Consider the following 21,031-nt stretch of genomic DNA (forward strand, 5'->3'; position numbering starts at 1 on the left):
GACAAGGCTTAAATAACTGCCTGTTTTTGAGTTTGTACTCGTGTGTGTGTGTGTGTGTGTGTGTGTGTGTGTGTGTGTGCGCGTTGCAGACAGGCAGAAGGCGGAGCTCACCCAGCAGCACGCGGAGTGGTGCAGGCAGCTCACGCAGCGGCACATGCAGCAGATCGAGGACCTGCAGGCCGAGCTGCACACCCACACCCAGCTGGTGGCCCTGCAGCAAGTACGTAGGTGAGGCGGGGTGGCGCTGGTCCCGGATCAGCGGCCGGAACACCGGAGCCAGAGCGAGCGGCCGCTGGTCTCCTCCCTCCCACCTCCCGCGCCCCCTGATCAGAGAGCGGCGTCGGTGAGGGAGGGAGGGAGGGAGGGAGAGGGAGGGAGGAGGAGGGGTTTGGGGGGGCGGTGGTTTACAGACTGCACCGCTGTAATGTTCCGTCCCGCTGGATCCGTTTTTAGTTTATGAGCTGTTCCAGGTAAGCTGGCCCGTGACGGGTCGTTTGGGGCAGGTAGTACAGTAGCAGCTTTGGAGTGTAACTGGGACCTGTTAGTGAGGCGCACTTTTATGACCTCATAATGAGAATTGGGCCTTTATAAATATTTTATGTTTCAAATGAAATTAGATTTGACCCAAAAATGCAATGTTATTTGAAGCACACTGCGGCCTTGCAGGACAGGAGTCTAATCCCTCTGGTCTGTATACTAGCATGTTTATCATGAGCTGTGCAGCTCACAGTTTGTCTGCGCTTGCTCTGGGCTCAAACTGCTCCTGCTTCTCCTCCTCCTCTTCCTGCTCCTCTTTCTTTTCCTCCTCCTCCTTTTCCTCCTGTTCCGGCTCCTCTTTCTCCTCCTCCTGGTCCCCTTCCCCCTCTTCCTCCTCCCCCTTTCCCCCTCCTCCTCCTCCTCTTTCTCCTCTCTCCTCCCCCTCCTCCTCCTGATCCTCCTCCTCCTCCCCCTTCTCCTCCTACTCCTCCTCCTCCCGCTCCCCCCCCCCCCCTCCTCCGCAGGACTTTAAGCAGCAGAACCAGGCGCAGGCCTTCGAGAGGCAGCTGGAGGACAGCCGCGCGGAGGTGAGCGGCCTGCGGAGGGAGAACGGCGAGCTGAGGGAGCAGCTGGCCGCCCTGCAGTCCCAGCTGGAGAGCAAGACCCAGGAGCTGAGCCGCCTGCGGGAGGCCGAGCAGCAGCACAGGTGGGCGGGGCTTCCCCGCGGGTCCGCCCCCCAACCGCCACGGGACAGGTCACAGCGTGTGCGTCCTTTCCCAAATCCAGTCCCTTCACACCGCGAGAAAAGATTTAGTGTGACCTCTCCGCACAGAAGCTCTCATAATCTGCTGCTGTCATCTTGCGACAACCCAGTTGGCAAACATATAGCGCTCACGAGCCTGCCATGGCAGTGCCGTGAGTCCACCACTAGTGGCCGCTGCTGCGCAGATTTGCAAAACACTGGAGTGCCAACAGTTTGCCATAACGGTACGGTTGGTGCTTCCCTGCTGAACTAACTGAATCAACAGCTGAATGAACAGCTGCTAAGAACAAATCTCGCCTCTCATTTGTAGTTTTAGTTGCTGACATAGCAGGATAGCCATGACAACGATATATTCAAACTTTACTCCCAAAGTGCAAGTTGTACTTGGAGCTGTGGTACTGTGGGCCTGTGCGTGTATCTGGAAACCAGGGGTGTGTGGTCAGTGTTGGCACTGTCAGCACCACCAACCATGTGAAGATTCAGCTAAACTAACATTTTTAAATCCCTGTATGACTGTTCACTAAACTTTATTTTCTTCACGCACACGTTGTGCAATACATACTTTTTCGGTCGTGTAAAACATCAGGAACATACTGTGAGGGGTGTGGTTTGGAAGGATCTGGATAGGACACACCCCCTATAGGCAGATATTTTCTGTGCCTTTACATTAGTTTTTCCCCCCACAGTGTTTCCCATACACTCGTCTTATCTTTGTGCTGAAATGAGCGAGGTCATGTGACATGGTGAAGGCCGCCACGCCCTGTGCCCTGCCTTGCCCCACCCTTGCCCACACGTCCCAGCTGTAAAGCAGCACTGTGTGGGCCTGCCAGCCTGCCCGTGCAGTGCTACAGACCGGTTCGCTGAACCCACTGATCTCAGGCACCATCAGCACTCTGAACACAGCTGTGGGCCCTGGTCTAATTTCATCTCTCTGAAAGTGAACCGGCAGCTCCAGCGTCGTGTGCAATTAATAATTCATGTAAGAAAATATTTGATTAGGCGAGTGGGAAGCTGGCTGGTGTTAAACATGCTTTGTCGCTTTCCGAGGAGAAAACACTTCCACGCAGCCAAGCTTGGAGTGCGTAGTGAAATTTGAGGAGAGTGAAATTCAACATGGACGCCAGTGCCAGGCATCCTGCGGAGCGACACCCTATCGGACGCAGCGTTGGTCTTCAGTGGGGGCGGGGAGAACCCTTGCATCGTTGCCCAGAAGTGGGCGGGGCAAACTCTTGCATCATTGCCCAAAAGTGGGTGGGGCGAGCGCTTGCATCGTTGCCCAAAAGTGGCTCCCCTAGTTTTTTTGGGGGTGGTGAGGTCACACCAGTCCCCCAGTACATGTGCTGGTGTGTGGTTGCATAGCTGCCTGGGTGCATGGTGTGGGGTAGCAGCAGAATGACAAGTGACCTCACACCTACAGGAGAATGCTCACAATGCTTTCCCTCTCAGACTGACTGAACTTAGTGCGCATTGCAGCCAAAAAAAAATCCATTAGATTCACGGTGAAATATTAAAAATAAAAGTTATTGTACCTTTAAGAGGCTTGTAGACAAATGTTAGAAAGTAATATTATGAGGTTGTGGTAATTGTGCTTGTAAAGGTGCTTTGTGGATAAACTGAAATGTTAGAAGGTAATGTTATAAGGTCATAGGTATGAGGATATAGTGTTTTTTTATGAGGTTATAGGTGCTTTGTGGACACAGTGAAGTGTTAGAAGGTGATGTTTTGAGGTTATAGGTATGAGGTTATAATGATATTTTAAGAGTTATAGGTGCTTTGTGGACACAGTAAAATGATAGGAGGTAATGTTTTGAGGTTGTGGTAATTGTGCTTGTAAGGTGCTTTGTGGATAAACTGAAATGTTAGAAGGTAATGTTTGAGGTTGTAGTCATTGTAAGGTGCTTTGTGGACACAGTAAAATGATAGAAGGTAATGTTTTGAGGTTATAGGTATGAGGTTATAATGATATTTGAAGAGTTATAGGTGCTTTGTGGACACAGTAAAATGATAGGAGGTAATGTTATGAGGTTGTGGTTATTGTGCTTGTGAGATGCTTCGCAGTGATCGGGCATGCAGAGATTGTTTGAGCGCATGGCGAGACTCAGAAGGGAGGGGGGTGGACCTCACCCCTCCTGTGATCTACCTGTAGCTCCCCCGTCCCGTCTCTCAGGTGCTGGGACGAGGGGGCGAAGGGGGGCCGGCCACACCTGGAGGCGGACAGCCTGAGGCGGGAGCACCGGAAGGAGATCCAGACCATCGTCTCCGACTTCAGCAGCGCCCAGACGCGGCTGCAGGCGCGCATCGTCTCCCTGGAAACAGAGTGCGTACCCGCCCGGCCCGCCTGCCCGCCCGTCCAATCGGCCCGCCCGCCTGCCCGCCCGCCCATCCAATTGGCTCGCCCGCATGCCCGCCCGCCCGCCCATCCAATCGGCTTGCCCGCATGCCCGCCCGCCCATCCAATCGGCCCGCCCGCCTGTCCGCACGCGACCCCACGAAACAGGCATCAGGAACAGGAAACGCACGGGAGGCATTTAAAAGTGCACGTCAGTGACAGCGACAGCGCAAACGCTCTCGGCTTAGCCAATAACACTCATTAAATAGCAGGGGACGGAAATCTGAGCGTGGCAGGGCGCTATTTCTGTAGCTGATGCCGTACCAGCCCCTGCATACGCCGTCAGTGTGTCCCCTAATACCTCCCAACGGAAACGATAGTGTCACTCAGAGAGGGAACTTTATAAACTCCACTTTATAAACTCTGCTCTCAGTTCATTAAATGCATTTTTTATTATAAAATTAAACCTGAATTGTAGTTACCATCTTGATTTCAAAATGATTTTCTTCATGAAAGGAAGGAATGTAATGACTCGAAGATGGGACTTATAAAAAAAGGAAAAAAAGTGCCAAAGTTCACAAATACATCAAATTCTCTCCTCCTCATCTATGACCCAAGCACTTAAATCATTTACTGCTATGTCAGTATAAAAAGCATACATTTAAGTTTTTATTTATTAGAAATGTTTTGTTTTCTGTTAATCCCAGACTGAGGGAGAAGGAAGAGAAGATGAAGAGGCGGGAATCGCGGATAGAGGACCTGCAGGTGATCGGGCTGCTCCAGGACAAGCTGAGTGAGAGAGACCAGCTCATCAAACGGCTGGTGGTAAGAGGTCACATTTGCACAGTCTCTCCTGAAGCTCAGAGCACTTTATACTGAGGCTGTAAGAGATCCCCGACTAATACGTAGCCCTCAGCTTGGCGACACACGAGCGGCCATTTTGTTTGTGTTAAGTCCCCCGTCACGGCACCAGAGCGCTGGTCTTCTGCTTCATCGGGAGCGAAGACTGCCCCCTGCTGGTCCACCAACAGCAGTCCCAGCAGTAACCATGGCTTCGCTCAACACACAAGCCCCTCTGCCTCGTTTTGCCCCGAACACCGCGGTCACCGCTAACGGTTTTCGGCATTTTGCCACAACCTTCGAGACGCATTCGCGCTCTTTCTGGTGCTGTGTAACCGCTGGCCTGACTAAATCCAGCTGACGATGAGATTTGAGATCCCGTGACACAGCATACAATAATCACCCAATCAACGGCCAGAGCCACAGCGCCTGTCCAGTGCGCCTCCATTTTAAGTTTTGGAAGCCGCTCGCGATGTTTTCCTCATGTGGAATGCTGCCTGGGTCTTCCCAGGTCTCCCGCCCCCCCGATCCCTCCCCTCCCCCCCCCCAGTTAGCCCTGCCTAGCTTCAGCCAACAGGCAGGAGAGCATTACAGGAAGTGGGGGGGGGGGAGGCAGTGGTATGGCTGTAACCCACTTTTAGAAATGCATCACTGCTCCATTTCTGTAGACGGCTCTAGAATAGAAGCGGAGTGGAGCTCCGTAGCCGTAATGAAGATGAAGAGTTTCACTGGTAGCATCTTTGCTTCTCCTTTATGCTGCCTGCTGAGGGGTCTGCAGAGTCTGCAGTTTCCTGTTCCAACCAGGCACTTCAAGCACTTGATTCTTAAATGTATTTTTTTTTTTTACATTTTAAAATTACCGCTAACTGGCTCAAACAGATGAGCCATCGCTTCTCCATCCAGATGAGCCATCGCGCCGTTGTGAGAGTGAGAGCTTGTTTGGAAAGACAGGGGTGGGGACCGCACGTCCCTGGTCTAAGACACGCCACCTGTTTCACCCCAGGAGGAGAGGCACCATCTGCATCAGCACCCCCTAGTGGTCGGGGACAGCTCCACGCTGAAGATGTACGAGAACAGAGCTCAGCCCGGGAGCCTGACTCCAACCATGAGGGTGACTCACTGGACTTTTCTTTTTTCCCCCACCATGCCTTGTTGGACACTGTTGTGCAGCAGAAATTGTTTGCTGTTTTTTACATTTTTTATTTGTGTCGTTCTGTACTTTAAGAAGCCGGCACAAAATACCGCACTTGGCAAAACCTGCTCCCAAAAAGCGGTCTACGATCAGTTAAATTACGCTAGACCAAGACCAGATAATTTTGAAGAAGTGGATATTAGTTCACTTGAGAAAATCTTGATCTCGAGAAAATCAGTACATCACTCAGACTGAGAGAATCAGTCTGTGTAATTGTAGTCAGTTCTCTCAGTAGCCTCAAACATCCTCCACATCAACTCTCTAATTTCAATCATAAAACCATCCACTCTGACGCAATTGGCTGTGCTGAAATGAATATGTAGGATGTCTTCTGGCGAATCAAATATTTTGACAGTGATTTGGTTTCTAATAAATGCCAAACCACTTTTCCCGATTGCAGTAGGCCCAGCAGCCAGTCTCAGAGATTGAATGTTCCTTCAGAAAACATTCCCATCTCTCCTACCCTTGGTGTAGGGCAGGAATGGCATCTGTCTCAAGGCCTCATGCTAACTTATTTAGCCTAATTATTTGTCTGACATTTTAAGCTTGTGAACTGATGTTATGCAGCTGCAGGCTGCTGCTGTGTCTCAGGTGAAGAGCAGGTGTCTCAGGTGAACAGCAGTTGTCTCAGGTGAAGAGCAGGTGTCTCAGGTGAAAGGCAGTTGTCTCAGGTGAAGAGCAGTTGTCTCAGGTGAAAGGCAGTTGTCTCAGGTGAAGAGCAGTTGTCTCAGGTGAAAGGCAGTTGTCTCAGGTGAAGAGCAGTTGTCTCAGGTGAAAGGCAGGTGTCTCAGGTGAAGAGCAGTTGTCTCAGGTGCAGCAGTGCTGTACCCCGCTGTGCTCCTGAGCGCAGTGTCTGGCGTGTGCTCAGGTACAGGGGTGCAGCAGTGCTGGGTGTCTGGCGGGGCGTGTTCACGTGTTCCTGTGCTCTTACCGCGTCAGAAAAAGAAGATGGAGGACACGCCGCCCCGCGTGACCAGCGTCCCGAACCTCAGCTCCTACGAGAAGAGCTTCCTGGGGGCCGAGGCCGTGGCGGGGGCCCCTCCCCCGTCCCCGTCCCCGCACGCCGTCCGGTCCCCCAGCTTCGAGCACGGCCGCAGCACCCCCAGGACGGCCACGCCCACCACCCCGCTCCCGCCCCCCCTCCTGGAGCCCCGGCAGGGAGGACGCTACAGCCGAGGGTCTTCCGCCGACGACTTCCAGCAGAGCGCCAACAGCTATGGCCAGCCGCCCAGGTCTGTTATACCCGCTAAACACGCCACACCAGCGTCAGTTATTATCGCTAAACTCGCCACACCAGCGTCAGTTATTACCGCTAAACACGCCACACCAGCGTCAGTTATTACCGCTAAACACGCCACACCAGCGTCAGTTATTACCGCTAAACACGCCACACCAGCGTCAGTTATTACCGCTAAACACGCCACACCAGCGTCAGTTATTACCGCTAAACACGCCACACCAGCGTCAGTTATACCCGCTAAACACGCCACACCAGCGTCAGTTATTACCGCTAAACATGCCAAAACCAGCGTCAGTTATTACCGCTAAACACGCCACACCAGCGTCAGTTATTACCGCTAAACACGCCACACCAGTGTCAGTTGTTACTGCTAAACATGCCACACCAGCGTCAGTTATTACCGCTAAACATGCCAAAACCAGCGTCAGTTATTACCGCTAAACACGCCACACCAGCGTCAGTTATTACCGCTAAACATGCCAAAACCAGCGTCAGTTATTACCGCTAAACTCGCCACACCAGCGTCAGTTATACCCGCTAAACATGCCACACCAGTGTCAGTTATTACCGCTGAACTCGCCACACGTGTCAGTTATTACCGCTAAACACGCCACACCAGTGTCAGTTGTTACTGCTAAACATGCCACACCAGCGTCAGTTATTACCGCTAAACATGCCAAAACCAGTGTCAGTTATTACCGCTAAACACGCCACACCAGCGTCAGTTACTACCGCTAAACACACCACACCAGCGTCAGTTATTACCGCTAAACACGCCACACCAGCGTCAGTTATTACCGCTAAACACCTCACACCAGCGTCAGTTATACCTGCTAAACACGCCACACCAGTGTCAGTTATACCTGCTAAACACGCCACACCAGTGTCAGTTATTACCACTAAACACGCCACACCAGTGTCAGTTATACCCACTAAACACGCCACACCAGCGTCAGTTATTACCACTAAACACGCCACACCAGCGTCAGTTATTACCACTAAACACGCCACACCAGCGTCAGTTATACCCACTAAACACGCCACACCAGCGTCAGTTACCACTAAACACGCCACACCAGCGTCAGTTATACCCACTAAACACGCCACACCAGCGTCAGTTACCACTAAACACGCCACACCAGCGTCAGTTATTACCGCTAAAGATGCCACACCAGTGTCAGTTATTACCAGCGTCAGTTATTACCGCTAAACACGCCACACCAGTGTCAGTTAAACTGAAACTGCTAGGTGTGCAGCGGTAAGTATACGAAGTGGTATAATTGGATTGTAGGTAAAGAAGGCAAGCAGTGCGTTCTGGGAAAAGACGGTCTGCTCGATGCCTTTCAGGACCCCTTCGGAGCAGAGGTCCCTCGAACCCAGGCCCGACCCTCACGACCCCCAGCGGCAGGAGTGGTTCACCAAGTACTTCTCCTTCTGACAGCCAATCGCAGAACTGCAGACTACCGCCAGGAAGACGCCGCGCGCGGCCGCGTACGATGGTCGCGCTCGTGCCGACAGGCCTCTCTGACAGGGCCGCGTTTCCGGAAGGTTCCTAAGACCAGGCCATACTGTGTGCATATTCAGTGACAACATAACTATCGCATCAAATAAAATATTTTCAGTATTTTACCTTGGCCACGTCCATTTTGTGTGTGTGTGGCTGTAGAACTGTAAGACACCCACGAAAGCCAAATTGTAGGACATTCATTTTTTAAAACATTACCGTTTCACTTTCAAGAACACCTAATGAAAGTGCCACTCCTGAGAGTCAAAGTCCTCATTTTATTTACACGGGAAGTACACCTTAAAAAAGCATTTTCCGTTACGTTCGCAACGACATAATTTATTGTACAAAAGTTTTTTGTTTACAGACATCTCAAACAGTCATTTACATCCGCGCTATCTAAACTATCGACATTCTACACTGTACAGTACATCTGGGGGGGAGAGTTGATCAGCTACGCCTCCTGGAACAGACTGCAGCTCTCCAGAACGCTGGCAGCCGATCCGTAGGCCAGGACGCTCCTGTGGAACTCCGCTATGCTCCTCTTCAGCTCCCGCATGGGCTTGGTCTGCGCCTTGCTCCTGAAGCTCATCTGAAGCAGCTTGTCAGCCAGGTAGTGAATCCACAGCACGTTCGTGTGCGGGTTGAACTCGCTCCAGCTGTTTCTGTGGGGGAGAAGGGGAGAGGGATGGGGGGTGTGGGCAATTAAAAAGAAAAAGGATTTTAAAAAATGTCTGTTCTAATGGCTGCATAGACATTTTTATAAAAGTTACAATCAACCGCAATAGCTGCATTGTTATTGAGGAGCTGGTTTTTTTTTTTCATGTCAGTGTTCTAGAACTCCACCGCTTTCAGTCACCGGCAGGGATTGTGACATCAGCGTTAGAATGTTCAGCTCAGAACATTCTAATCACGCATTTGTGCCCGTAAGCCCAGTTCAGACCAAAGAGTCACGATGCGACAGCCTGCAACTGGCAACCCGTCACAACCTTCAAAAACTCCTCACGTGTGACTAGACAAGCAGAAACCCCTGCACTGGCAGGCGCTGGCATCAGGCATTCTGAGACGGGTAGGGCACAGCGCTGCAGCTGCATTTGTGCAACATTCTGAAAGGGTTTCGTCGCGTCGCGAGTCTTTTCGGTCTGAACTGGGCCTCACACCGCAGAGCGCTGGGAGAACGCGGCGTCGCACTTACTTGTTCTCCTCGCGCATTTTGCGGTAAATGTCAAACTGGTAGTCCCCCTTCCCCATGAAGAGCGCCTCGTCAGCAGAGATATCGCAGGAAACGGTCAGACCATCTGAGCAGGGGCGGGGTCAAAGGTCGCACCATTAGCGCATGTCACTTTGAAAAGAACTGTTTATCAGATATCACTAGAACTGCTGAAAGACACAGTTTTAAAATAAAAAAAAACACTCACATTTAAACTCCAAAGAGAAGTTCTGAAAGCACACGCAGCGAAGAGGACAGTGGACCGTACCTATTTCCAGCCGGGAAAGCGAGTAGTCGATGATGTTGACGTGGACGCCCTTGGTCTCCACGGAGTGCGAGGTCCCGTTCAGGACGTACGTCCCGGTCTTCTCCTTGGTGGTCTTCACCAAAATGTTCCCCCAGTGCAGATCCCTGTAAAGTCAGAATATATACCCAGGTGAGCACCCCAAGCCCCAGACCGAAGGCCCTTTCGCTGAGATCAAAGTCAACCCCCGCCTAACCCCTCACCTAACACCACCCCCCCCACCCCACAGCTCCTTCTCACCTTTGACGTCATACTCCCATTAAAAGACGGCCACCACCTTCCACACAAGCCAACTGCCATAACTCGACCCTTAATCTTTAGCCCCGCCCCTTTACCCCAAACGGCCCAATGAGGACTGAGGGGATGATAAGGGCATTGAGCACGGGTCTGAGGCCCGGAGGATTGTGGGAAATGCAGAAGCGCCGCTCCGTCTCGCACCCCGCCCGTTAGCATGGCTATGGACATCGTGCTAGCGGCGGGTGCTAGCGGCGAGCTCGCCCCTTACCCTGGCCCCACGGCGGCGCTCCACTCTCACCTGTGCTCGAAACACAGCGCCTGCTCCGCCACAGCCAGGGCCGCGGTCACCTGGTGCAGGATGCTCTTAGCAACGACCAATGAGGAGAGCTGTAGCGAGGTCAGGGGGAGGGGACAGGATCAGAACAAAAAAAACAAAACAAAAAAACCATTACACCACCACTTACTGTAATACATATAACATACTGTGCCAGAGAAGGTACCTTATAAGGACATGACCAATCTGCATATGAAGACAGAGTAATGGCATTTCCATTAGACTGCAGCAGGGCTGCCCAGTCTTATCCGAAACGGCCAGTGTGGGTGCTGGCTTCTGTTTTAGCCCAGCTACTGCGACGCCCGATTTAATGAAGACCTTGATAGGTAGAATCAGGTGTCTTAGTACTGGGCTAAAACAAAACTCCTGCAACCACACCGGCCCTTTTCAAACAGGACTGGACACCCCTGGACAAGATAAAATATTACGCTATTAAAAAACTATTTTAAGAAATCGTCTAACTGATGGACAGCAGTACTCCAGGCGGCTCACAGCTTGGTACAGAAATGAAACACTGCAGCTCAGAGCAGCATCTGTTCCACAGAGCACTGAGGGGAGGGACACAATCGATACAGTCAGTGAAGAATGAAAATTAAACCTCACCCGTCTAATAGCTAATGCTACTCCAGACTAGCAGTGAAGCGATGTGAGTTTTTTTTTTTGCTTTACCTTGCCATTCATGGCTTCCAGGTCACTGCCACCAAACTCAAACTCCAGGATGAGAAACAGCTGATCCTCCTCAAAGAAGTCTGGGGTGGGGACACGACACAACGCAACACGCAAATTCATTTTGGAAAGTTAAGTTTCAGTGATCACTCAATTTCCCAAACTGTTCGTGGGGGGGGGGCAACACTTTTTTTTTATTAGGTTAAACTTAAGGATAATGTTGATTGAATTCTAAATTATTTTATTTTTGCCCGATTTTAACAAGGTAGCCAGTTCATGCCCTACCTACCCTGACCAATATACCCCTGATGTACGTTTCGAGTTTGGGGACTCGACCGGGAGAGCGGCTCTTACCGGGACGGTCGTTTTCCGACCTCCTCTGCTTGTCGAATTTGTCCCAGGCGCTCAGGAGGAGCTTGGGATACGCGCCTCGAACGCAGTGCAGGCTGGGAAAAAAAACACTCAGCTTAGAAACCAGCCGAAACGGATGACTGCACCCAAATTAGTCTAACCAAAGTCATCTGTAATCATGCACGGTTCCGCAGCAACTCTCCCCACAACAATTCAAACTGTAACCATGGCAGCAAAGGGAGAAAACAACAAAAATGAATGAATAAATAAAATATCAGCGAAGCACACTTACTTGTTTAATCCTATAAAACCGTTAGTTTTGTTCATTTCCTTAGCATCCAAGCTGCTGAGCTCCCTAAAGAAAAACAAAAAAACAAACGTATTAAGAGCAGCCAACATTTCCCAAGATGTGAAGTTTCAGTTCAGCTGATGCCAGTCACGCTGACGGAATCCCAAACTCTCCATTAAGAACGCTCCATTCTGCTAAATATTTCAGTGCGCTTCCGAAGCGAAACCGGTGCAGCGTGAACATACTTTGAGATGATCACTTCGTGAAGAATTTCCCCAAAACTCTTCTGATCTTCCCCGTTCACCTTCTGCTTGCCCTCGATGGGCACAATCTGCAGGCAAGATTAGACAGCGAGAGCGGTATGATCAGTAAGGGCTTACACGGTGACAGTCACATTATGTTACGGTCAGTAAGAATGTAAACAGACGGTCATGTTGTGGTCAGTAGGGATGTAAACAGAGAGGATCATGTCGTGGTCAGTAAGGATGTAAACAGACGGTCATGTTGTGGTCAGTAAGAATGTAAACAGACGGTCATGTTGTGGTCAGTAAGAATGTAAACAGACGGTCATGTTGTGGTCAGTAAGGATGTAAACAGACGGTCATGTTGTGGTCAGTAAGAATGTAAACAGACGGTCATGTTGTGGTCAGTAAGGATGTAAACAGTTATGATCATGTTACGGTCAGTAAGAATGTAAACAGACGGTCATGTTGTGGTCAGTAGGGATGTAAACAGTTATGATCATGTTACGGTCAGTAAGAATGTAAACAGTGACTCATGTTAGGTCAGTACGGATGTATACAGAGGGGTCAGGGTACGGTCAGTAGGATGGTCAGTATGATCATGTTGTGGTCAGTAAGGATTAAAGTTATCATTCGGTTGGATGTAACAGTTGATCATGTTATGGTCAGTACGGATGTAAACAGAGAGGATCATGTTACGGTCAGTATGGATGTAAACAGTTATGATCATGTTGTGGTCAGTAAGGATGTAAACAGTTATGATCATGTTACGGTCAGTAAGGATGTAAACAGTTATGATCATGTTATGGTCAGTACGGATGTAAACAGAGAGGATCATGTTACGGTCAGTACGGATGTAAACAGACAGTCATGTTGTTGTCAGTAAGGATATAAACAGTTATGATCATGTTACGGTCAGTACGGATGCTCTCACACAGGGGGGGGGGGCAGGTACCTTCAAAGCCACGGTCTCGTTGGAGTCGTTGGTGGTGGTGAACACCTCCCCGAACGTCCCCTCCCCCACCTTCTTGCAGAGCTTCATCCTGTGGGGCGGGATGCACTGCTCAAACAGGATAGGCCCCTCCTGCTGGCACTCCAGGTACAGCTTCTCAGCGTCTGTGATGTCCTCTGACAGCAGGCTGGCGCCCTGTGGGGCGGGGCGGGGGGCGGACACGGGGGGGCAGGGGGAGGAGCCAGGGGGGAGACGGTTTTAGAGTCAGAACGTCTTCAGGCCTACAGCAACCCTGTCGTTTTGTTTCCCAGCAACCACATTACACGCCAGCCTTCAGCAGCCACACTGGCCTCCAACAGAGCACTACCAAGTCCTCCTGCAGGGGGCAGTGTTGCAACTTTTCAGCTTTTTGGATTTAAAAAAAAACCCATTGAAAACCTCAGCGGAATAAAATGGCCTCGGTTTTGTGGTGTTTTTGTTTTGCTTGTTACAGGGCTCCCATTTTAGGAGCTTTTGCTCCTGAAAATTGATGTGCACTAACTTAGGAGCGCTTCTACTCTCTGGGATGCATTAGCATGCTCCAAGAGTTTTAAGCTCAGGAGCACATGGGCTCCTTGGACAAAAAGCTAGCGCAGAGCTCGGTGTTATGATTTTGACTGGGTGCACAGAAACGCCCTCCAGAAGCAGACAGGAGCCTCTTCCCTGCTGCAGTTTCACACGCTCACCAGAGGGGTCGCTGTGGCGCTCCTCAGGAGGCTGGCCTTCAGGTGGCGGGAGAGGGGGGTGCACTGGGGGGAGTAGAGCAGACGGGCGCTCCCATCCAGCGAGCCGTCGCCATGGAGCTCAGCCTGGGACAGGCTCAGCTTCTGAGGAGTGAAGAAAGCTGAGAAAGAGAGAGAGAGATTGAGGGAGGGAGGGAGGGAGAGAGAGAGAGAGAGGAGAGAGAGATTGAGGGAGGGAGAGAGAGTAGAGAGAGATTGAGGGAGGGAGAGATCGAGGGAGAAATAGAGGACAGATGGAGCAAGAGACAGGTGGAGAGAGAGGGAGGAAGAGATAGAGGACAGATGCAGGGAGGGACAGATGGACAGAGAGATGGAGAGAGGAGAGATGGCAGGAGGGAGAGAGAGAGAGGACAGATGGAGGGAGAGAGTGATAGAGGAGAGAGACGGAGGGAGAGGTAGTGGGAGGGAGAGGAGGAGAGAGAGAGGGAGAGAGAGCGAGAAAGCAAAGCTTCAGTCTCTGCTCTGTGAAGCATCAAGGGAAATATTACTGCAAGCAGCAGCAAAAAGAAATGTGGAACAATTTAGAGCTGCGTGTAAACAGCCCAAAGCAAACAGCACTGATCTAAACAGTCCAAAGCAAACGACACTGTTCTACACAGCCCAAAGCAAACAACACTGATCTAACAGCCAAAGCAAACACCACTGATCTAAACAGCCCAAAGCAACGACACTGATCTACACAGCCCAAAGCAAACACCACTGATCTAAACAGCCCAAACAAACGACACTGATCTACACAGCCCAAAGCAAACGACACTGATCTAAACAGCCCAAAGCAAACGACACTGATCTACACAGCCCAAAGCAAACACCACTGATCTAAACAGCCCAAAGCAAACAACACTGATCTAAACAGCCCAAAGCAAACGACACTGATCTACACAGCCCAAAGCAAACAACACTGATCTAAACAGCATAAGGCAAACTGATCTAAACACAGCAGATGAACATCAGCACACCAGGATACCCAGTAATTAACAGGAACGGAATGGAGATGCATGCATTTCACTAAAAGACAGGCGCATATCCTACAACCTGATTTCTACCAATAGACAGATAAATCTATCAATTTCTAACAAACTAAAACACAGCGCTCCACAGCCCTCATTCTGCAGAGAGAGGGCCAGCCGGTTTTCAACAACCGTTTCAGATCCGAAAAACCGGGTGAGAGTCAACTGTGATAATCTGCTTTAACTGATCAATTAAGTGGTGCGTCACCATGGGAACCGGCAGATCCAGCAGCTCCCCACCAGCAGGGGGTGGGGAACCCCGACCTGCAGGGTCACGTCTGTAAAGGTCAGGCTGGCTCGGGCAGGAGGGAACTGACATTTACCCAAAACAGCAGCCCGTTCTCACCCCACCGTGAAGCTCAGTTTACGCGGAGCGGCACTGAGAGGGCAAAAGCTGATATGAACCAATAAAGAAATGAATCCACCAATATCCACTGCCTAACGCAAGTACACGATAAGGATCGCTCTCACCGATACTTCCATAAGCACCCTTTTGTGCCTGAAAAAAAATCTGTGCCACCCAAAACTTTGCCCTGGAGAACTACAGTCCTGTAGGGCTTTCATTTCAGGGTAAACCTACAGGATGGTAGATTTGCAGTTCATTATAACCCTAATTAGGGTTGGAGAGAAAACATACAGGGGGACGGTAGATCTCCAGTGCATTCGAACCCCAATTACAGTTGGAGTACAAACCTACAGTACGGGGTACATCTCCAGTCCATTTGAACACTAATCAGGGTTGGAGTGAAAACCTATTGGATGGTACATCTCCAGTCCATTTGAACACTAATTAGGGTTGGAGTGATAACCCACAGAACAGCAGACTGGGAACAGGAAAGTAACAGGGTTTGGCAGACTGGGAACAGGAACAGGGTTTGGCAGACTGGGAACAGGAACAGGAACAGGGTTGGGCAGACTGGGAACAGGAACAGGAACAGGGTTTGGCAGACTGGGAACAGGAACAGGAACAGGAACAGGAACAGGAACAGGGTTGGGCAGACTGGGAACAGGAACAGGAACAGGGTTGGGCAGACTGGGAACAGGAACAGGAACAGGGTTGGGCAGCCCTGTGGTAAACGGCCGCTTTCCCGCCAAACCCAGAGGCGTGCGGCGTGGGGCGGGGGGGCGCTGCCGTACCCTTCTTCCTCTTGTGCACGGACAGGGCGGCCTTCAGCCGGCTCCAGGTGTGTGTGGTCAGGGCCTCCGGGGTGAAGTCGGCCAGGAGGGAGGATATGTTCAGGGGCTCCACGCGCCGAGGGGTCCCCAGAACCACGCCGCTGGGGCCCTGGAACAGGCTGCTCCCGCCGTCCTTCAACAGGCTGCTCCCAGCGTCCTTCAACAGGCTGCTCCCGCCATCCTTAAAAACAAATTATTACTAGTATTAATATTTATTAGTTTTTTATTTAAGCAGCATGACAGCAAGCGTAAATGTATTTGTCCATATTTAAAGTGCAAATATGACTCATTGGAAGAAATATCATTGGCACTCCAAGACACCCCCATCTAAAAACACCATGCACCCTGTAAGCCGCTCCACTTACCCCCCATATAACCAGCGATCAGACCAGTCTCACCAGCCAGAGACGGAGTGAATGGCAGCACTGTCCCTATGCCAGAGCTGGTAAAGCGCTCAGAGGAAGCTGAGGTTTGGGCAGCAGCACAGGCTGGCTGGCAGAGAGCTGCAGTTCTACTGTAGCGCATCAGAGCTCTGGCTCCATCTCCCCAAACCCCCACACCTGCCCACCTGCCCACTCTGCCCACTCTGCCCACTCTGCGTCGGACCAGAGCCCAGCCCGACGATTACGCAGCACAGAACCTCATTAAGAGCTGCTTCTGGGGATTTAGCTCTGGTTTTTTGCACACGTATCAGTATTAAACCACAAAATAAAAGCAGATGAAATCAGAACAGGCTAGTACGGCTAAGCTAGTCAGGCTAAGCTAGCTAGGCTAGGCTAGTTAGCCTAGCACGCCAAGGTTAGCACTAGCATCCCTGGTTGGGACGGAGGGCACTCACAGGCTGCTTCTTGGTGTTGGGCCCCAGCTGGAAGTCGAAGAGGGAGCAGTCTCCGGCGCGGGACAGGTGCGACTGGGCGGGGCCCTTTTTCGGCCTCTGCCGGTGCAGGTCGTTCTTGGCCCACCTGCTGACGCTGAGCCCGCTGACGCACGCCTTCCGCCCCGTCCCCGGCTTGTCTCTGGGGGGGGGCGCGCCCTGGTTCCTGGCTCTGCCGGGACCCCTCTTCTGCCCGGGGGACAGGGCGAAGCTGGCCGAAACGCTCGCCGACTTGGCCGCGCCGGACGCGAACGCGGACGTGGACGACAGCCGCCTCCTGGGTCCCACGCTGGGCCTCCCGCCGTCCCGCCCCGGGTTCGCTCGGCCGGGTCGCTCCGGCGAGCTTTGGGGCCGCCCCTGGGGGTCACTGCTCACTGGGGAACTCTGCGGACCGCTCCCGGAGCTCCGGGCCTCACGCTCTCTGGCCGAGAAGGAGCCCCGCGCCGGCAGGGTTCCGTGGCCCACAATCCACTGGGACAGATCGAGGGGTCTGAGTAGAACTGTGGGCTGGACCAAACGGCACCGCTTTTCCAAACTGGCCCTGACGGACACGGCCGCTAGAGGACGGGAATTCCCAGCATCCTCCTCCTCCTCGGGCGACAGAGACGCCTTTTTACGGGACGCCGCAGCGGGAGGAGCTTCCCCACTCCCGTCCTCAGGCTCGACCTCAGACCGGTCCAGGAACAGGTCTCTGCTCTGCTCGGCCACCGGGACGCCGTCACCCGCGTTCGGGGCGGGACTCGAACCGTGGGCCGCCCCAAAGGCGCCGCGCTCCGCGTCTCCCAGACGTCCGCCGCCGCTCTCGCCAAGAGGGCTCGGCGGGATCCACACGACGGAAGCGCTTTCCTCCCATTCTCCCGACCTCAGCCCAGCACCACGCCGCTCCTCGTCCTCCGCACCCCGCCCCGCGTCCTCACCCAGGCCCCCGTCGCCGTGGCCGGCCCCCGCGCTCCCGCTCCCTCCCGGCACCTCGGCGCTGGAGCCCAGCTTGTCCTCGGACCCGCTGCCCCTCAGCGCCGACTCCGAATCCAGGCAGGACGAGTACGCGTCCTCGTCCTCCTCCTCCCGCTCACCCCTCCCGCCGCTCAGGTAATCCGACAGGTCCGCCCTTTCCAAAACCACCACGGGCGTGCCCCTCCCCTTGAGGGACGCCGCCAGCGAACCCAAATGGGTCTCGGCCGACAGGAACTGCACGGAGAGGTTCTCCGAAGACGGGAGGTCCCGCACCGTCCCGGGCCCGTCCCTCACCCCCGCCTCGCAGCCGACGCGCGAGAACAGCTCCGCGCTGTGCTGGGGGACGCCGGCGTTACCGTTAGAAACGGGAAGCCCAACCCTTCCTCCCTCGTTTTCCTCACTGCTCTCCAGCAGGACTCTGAGCTCCTGTTGCCCTGGAGACGCGAGGCTCCCCGTGGCGTCCTCGCCGGGCCGGAAGGCCTCCTCCGCGTCGTCCATGCTGCAGGAGATCTCGCTGACGGAAGGTTCCAGGTGCCGGTAGCCGGGCCGGGCGGAGACGGACGGGGTGCTGGACAGCAGGGGCTTCTTGTAGCCGCTCGCCGGGGGTCTGTCGTCGGCGGAGCCGTTGAGCGACACCGCTTTCAGGACGACCCGGGCCCCGCAGAGGCCCGGCGCGGGGGAGACCAGCTCCGCGCTGGAGTTGGCGGAAGGCAAGGCCCGCCTCGGCACCGGCCGCACCTTCCTGCTCCGCTGAGCGAGGGTCAGGCTCTTCAGGAAATCCTCCGACGAATTCCAGCTCCCGTCGCCAACGGAAACCTGTAAAGGGGGGAGGCGTTTACGTGAACCGCGACGGGCGTTTATCTCACCGTGACCGTGATAAAAAACGGCGTTAAGTTTTCCCGTTTCTCACGCGAGGTTTCTGCGCCGTCCGACTCGGCTGAGTCACCCTCGGCTTTTCGGGCGCCCCCCTCCTGCGATGTGTGACGAACCGGCTCAGGTAGGACGGCAGCGCCGCAGAATTACCTGCCCTGGATCAGGAAACAAACACACAAATAAACAAGCACACAGGGACACGTTTGCCCATACACTTCCAGCAGCCAGGTATGCGCTGGTGAAATCACCTACAGCTTCACCACTGAACGGAAAGGTCCGGTCCATGCTAAGAGCACAGACTAGAATGGAATTACTGCTGCTTAAAGTGGCTGTCCTTAACTTTTTCATTTTTGGTGGATTTGGCGACATCGTGGCGACTGGTGGTCACAAAAGTTAGTTTTCGCACTCCAGAGACAACTAACTAACTATACTATAACATGTTGAATCGATATTGCTACGGATACACCAGCAGTGAAAAGGTAATGCTTTTTTTAATATCAAAAAAGTAAGGATTTCCACTTCAAATCTGAAGGCTACAACCTATGTTCACGAAGTGTGTAAGAGCCAGTGCTCGGGGTCAAAGAGAGAACTATGAACTGAATCAAAGCAGAGTCTGTATCATCACAGACTGTAGAAAAAGTGAACACCGCACATTTCTTACTTCAGGCCTGAACCCATCGCCCCCGAGCCACAGCTGGTCGCTCGGCTTTTGGAGGTCTTCTCCTCCTCGCTCTCGCTGGTACTCTCCGAAACCCGTCTCTTCCACTTCGGCAAGGCTTTGACACTCAGGGTTCCCCTCCTTTAACAAAAAACAGATCCAAGTTCAGGACGTCTTTAGCCTACTCAAGCTAGAATAATCGCAGGTGTACTTTAATTACGGCAATGAACGCAAGTTTTTAAACCGACCCTGTGTCAATGTCCGTGGAAGAGATTAATAAATACAGTTTCTAGCACCATGGTAATAGGCAGCAGTGTGAGTACAACTGCATTACAGGATCAGTGATGAACGTGATCTCTCCGTAATTGCGCAAGAACTGTGAGCTGTGTTTTAAACGTGGAAAAGGGCACACTTTCAGATTTACATTCAACATCATTGAAAGACAAACCTTTTCCGACTGGCGCCGAGTTTCTGCTCGGGAGTGGGGTCGAGAAAGTTCTCCGCATCACTGTCACTCTCGCGCAAACCGTTCAGGGCCTTTTTCTTCGCCGCTCGCACTGGCCTTGAGGACGCGGTGCTCACTTTCTTATTCCTGAAAAGAGCACCAACATCATCACGTGTGCCTGTCTGGTTGCTCGGAAACAGTGAAACATCTCCAAGTACACCAAAGCGCTAAATCGGAGGTGTCTACCCCCGTAATGGGGGCTGCATGATATACTGGCTTGTTTCAACATAAAATCAGCAATCAATTTAAGACCTAAAAAATCAAAGTACCATCTGATGCAGGTCAACTGTGCCATAAACTGGCCTACTTAAGCGATGACTAACAACGAAAAAAAATAGCACATAATGCGGCCCAACACGGCTTAGGGTGTCAACCTCTGTGTTAAATGAACGGTAATTATTAGTATTCTAATCAATAAACATTCGTGTAAGCTATTACGGTACCTTCTTATAAAGCGCAGCCCACTGGATTCACCGATGGACAGGTCAGACGAAGAGGTGCTCGCGAAGGCAGTTTTCCTGGTGTCAGGGGAAATCCAGCGTTCCACCTTCCTTGAGTGCTTGCCATAGGTTTTCAAAACCAACGGCTCGTTTCTTCCAAATCTATTCATCTCGGCGACATTTAGGTACCTAAATTCACGGGTGGATTACGTTACCTGGAAGAATCACACCAAACATAAAGTTGAAATACACAGTAACAGCACTAAATGGGCAATGCATCTCCCCCACATTTAATAACTTAACCAGACTAATTGCCCACGCTAGCTAGTCGGGTTTCTATCTATGAAGTTAAAGTTAAACCACTTAGCTACACTTCCGTAGCTAGAAAGTGCTTCTCAAACCACGTTAGCAGTTCAATACACTAGGTTAGCAATAAAAATTAAGCCGATCGTGAAAGTAACCAAGTTAGTTGCCTATCAGACGCAGACTGACTTTAGGCTGACATCTTCTTCAGCTTGATACGTCAGCTACGTTACATTAGCTAGCCACGTTCGACTTTAGTCAACTTAGCTAGCTAGCGTAACTAATTTGCAGAACTTGCATCTCCAAAACGTTTATGGCTGATTATTTGGGGTACTCACTTTACCCGAAGGAGTCCGTACGTAACCTACTGCGTTCTTGTTTAATGCGAATTAAGCATCCATTTTTAATAATGACATTTGAACTAATTTTGTTTGCGAATAAAGATTGTGGCCGGGTGCTTTCTTCTGAATTTGCAAACGTTACAGAAACAGGACGTCAGAGTGCGTACGCGCCCTCTGTTCAAATT

At 52.0% G+C, this 21,031-nt stretch overlaps 2 protein-coding genes across 10 annotated transcripts in view; one reads left to right on the forward strand and one right to left on the reverse strand.

Annotated features, from left to right (window-relative positions):
- fam184b (family with sequence similarity 184 member B) overlaps positions 1–8,470 on the forward strand; it is a 34,448-nt gene extending 25,978 nt beyond the window's left edge. For 3 of the 6 annotated variants that reach the window (XM_064337525.1, XM_064337531.1, XM_064337529.1), the window contains exons 12-18: positions 90–220; positions 1,002–1,183; positions 3,387–3,557; positions 4,277–4,394; positions 5,413–5,520; positions 6,541–6,833; positions 8,189–8,470. In XM_064337525.1, coding sequence (XP_064193595.1) covers positions 90–220; positions 1,002–1,183; positions 3,387–3,557; positions 4,277–4,394; positions 5,413–5,520; positions 6,541–6,833; positions 8,189–8,279 — 1,094 coding nt within the window. In that variant the 3' untranslated portion in view covers positions 8,280–8,470. The remainder of the gene's footprint in view (positions 1–89; positions 221–1,001; positions 1,184–3,386; positions 3,558–4,276; positions 4,395–5,412; positions 5,521–6,540; positions 6,834–8,188) is intronic. The other 3 variants (XM_064337527.1, XM_064337530.1, XM_064337528.1) reach the window with 3 other exon arrangements.
- Positions 8,471–8,603: 133 nt separating this feature from the next.
- haspin (histone H3 associated protein kinase) lies at positions 8,604–21,031 on the reverse strand. Of its 4 annotated transcripts, none has more exons than XM_064337522.1 (17): positions 20,849–21,031; positions 20,206–20,417; positions 19,706–19,849; positions 19,261–19,398; positions 18,637–18,754; positions 16,737–18,542; positions 15,860–16,079; positions 13,656–13,813; positions 12,934–13,125; positions 11,982–12,067; positions 11,740–11,802; positions 11,451–11,542; positions 11,100–11,179; positions 10,395–10,483; positions 9,824–9,966; positions 9,541–9,643; positions 8,604–9,010 (listed from the first exon to the last, which is right to left on the reverse strand). In XM_064337522.1, the coding sequence occupies exons 2-17, from the start codon at positions 20,370–20,372 to the stop codon at positions 8,800–8,802; spliced, it is 3,810 nt and encodes a 1,269-aa protein (XP_064193592.1). In that variant the 5' UTR covers positions 20,373–20,417; positions 20,849–21,031; the 3' UTR covers positions 8,604–8,799. The 4 variants fall into 4 exon arrangements, with proteins under 4 accessions (XP_064193592.1, XP_064193594.1, XP_064193591.1 ...); XM_064337524.1 differs by having other exon boundaries at positions 15,860–16,055; positions 20,844–21,031; XM_064337521.1 differs by having other exon boundaries at positions 20,844–21,031.

This window comes from Anguilla rostrata, chromosome 5, assembly GCF_018555375.3.
Source record: "Anguilla rostrata isolate EN2019 chromosome 5, ASM1855537v3, whole genome shotgun sequence".
NCBI classification, from domain to species: domain Eukaryota; kingdom Metazoa; phylum Chordata; class Actinopteri; order Anguilliformes; family Anguillidae; genus Anguilla; species Anguilla rostrata.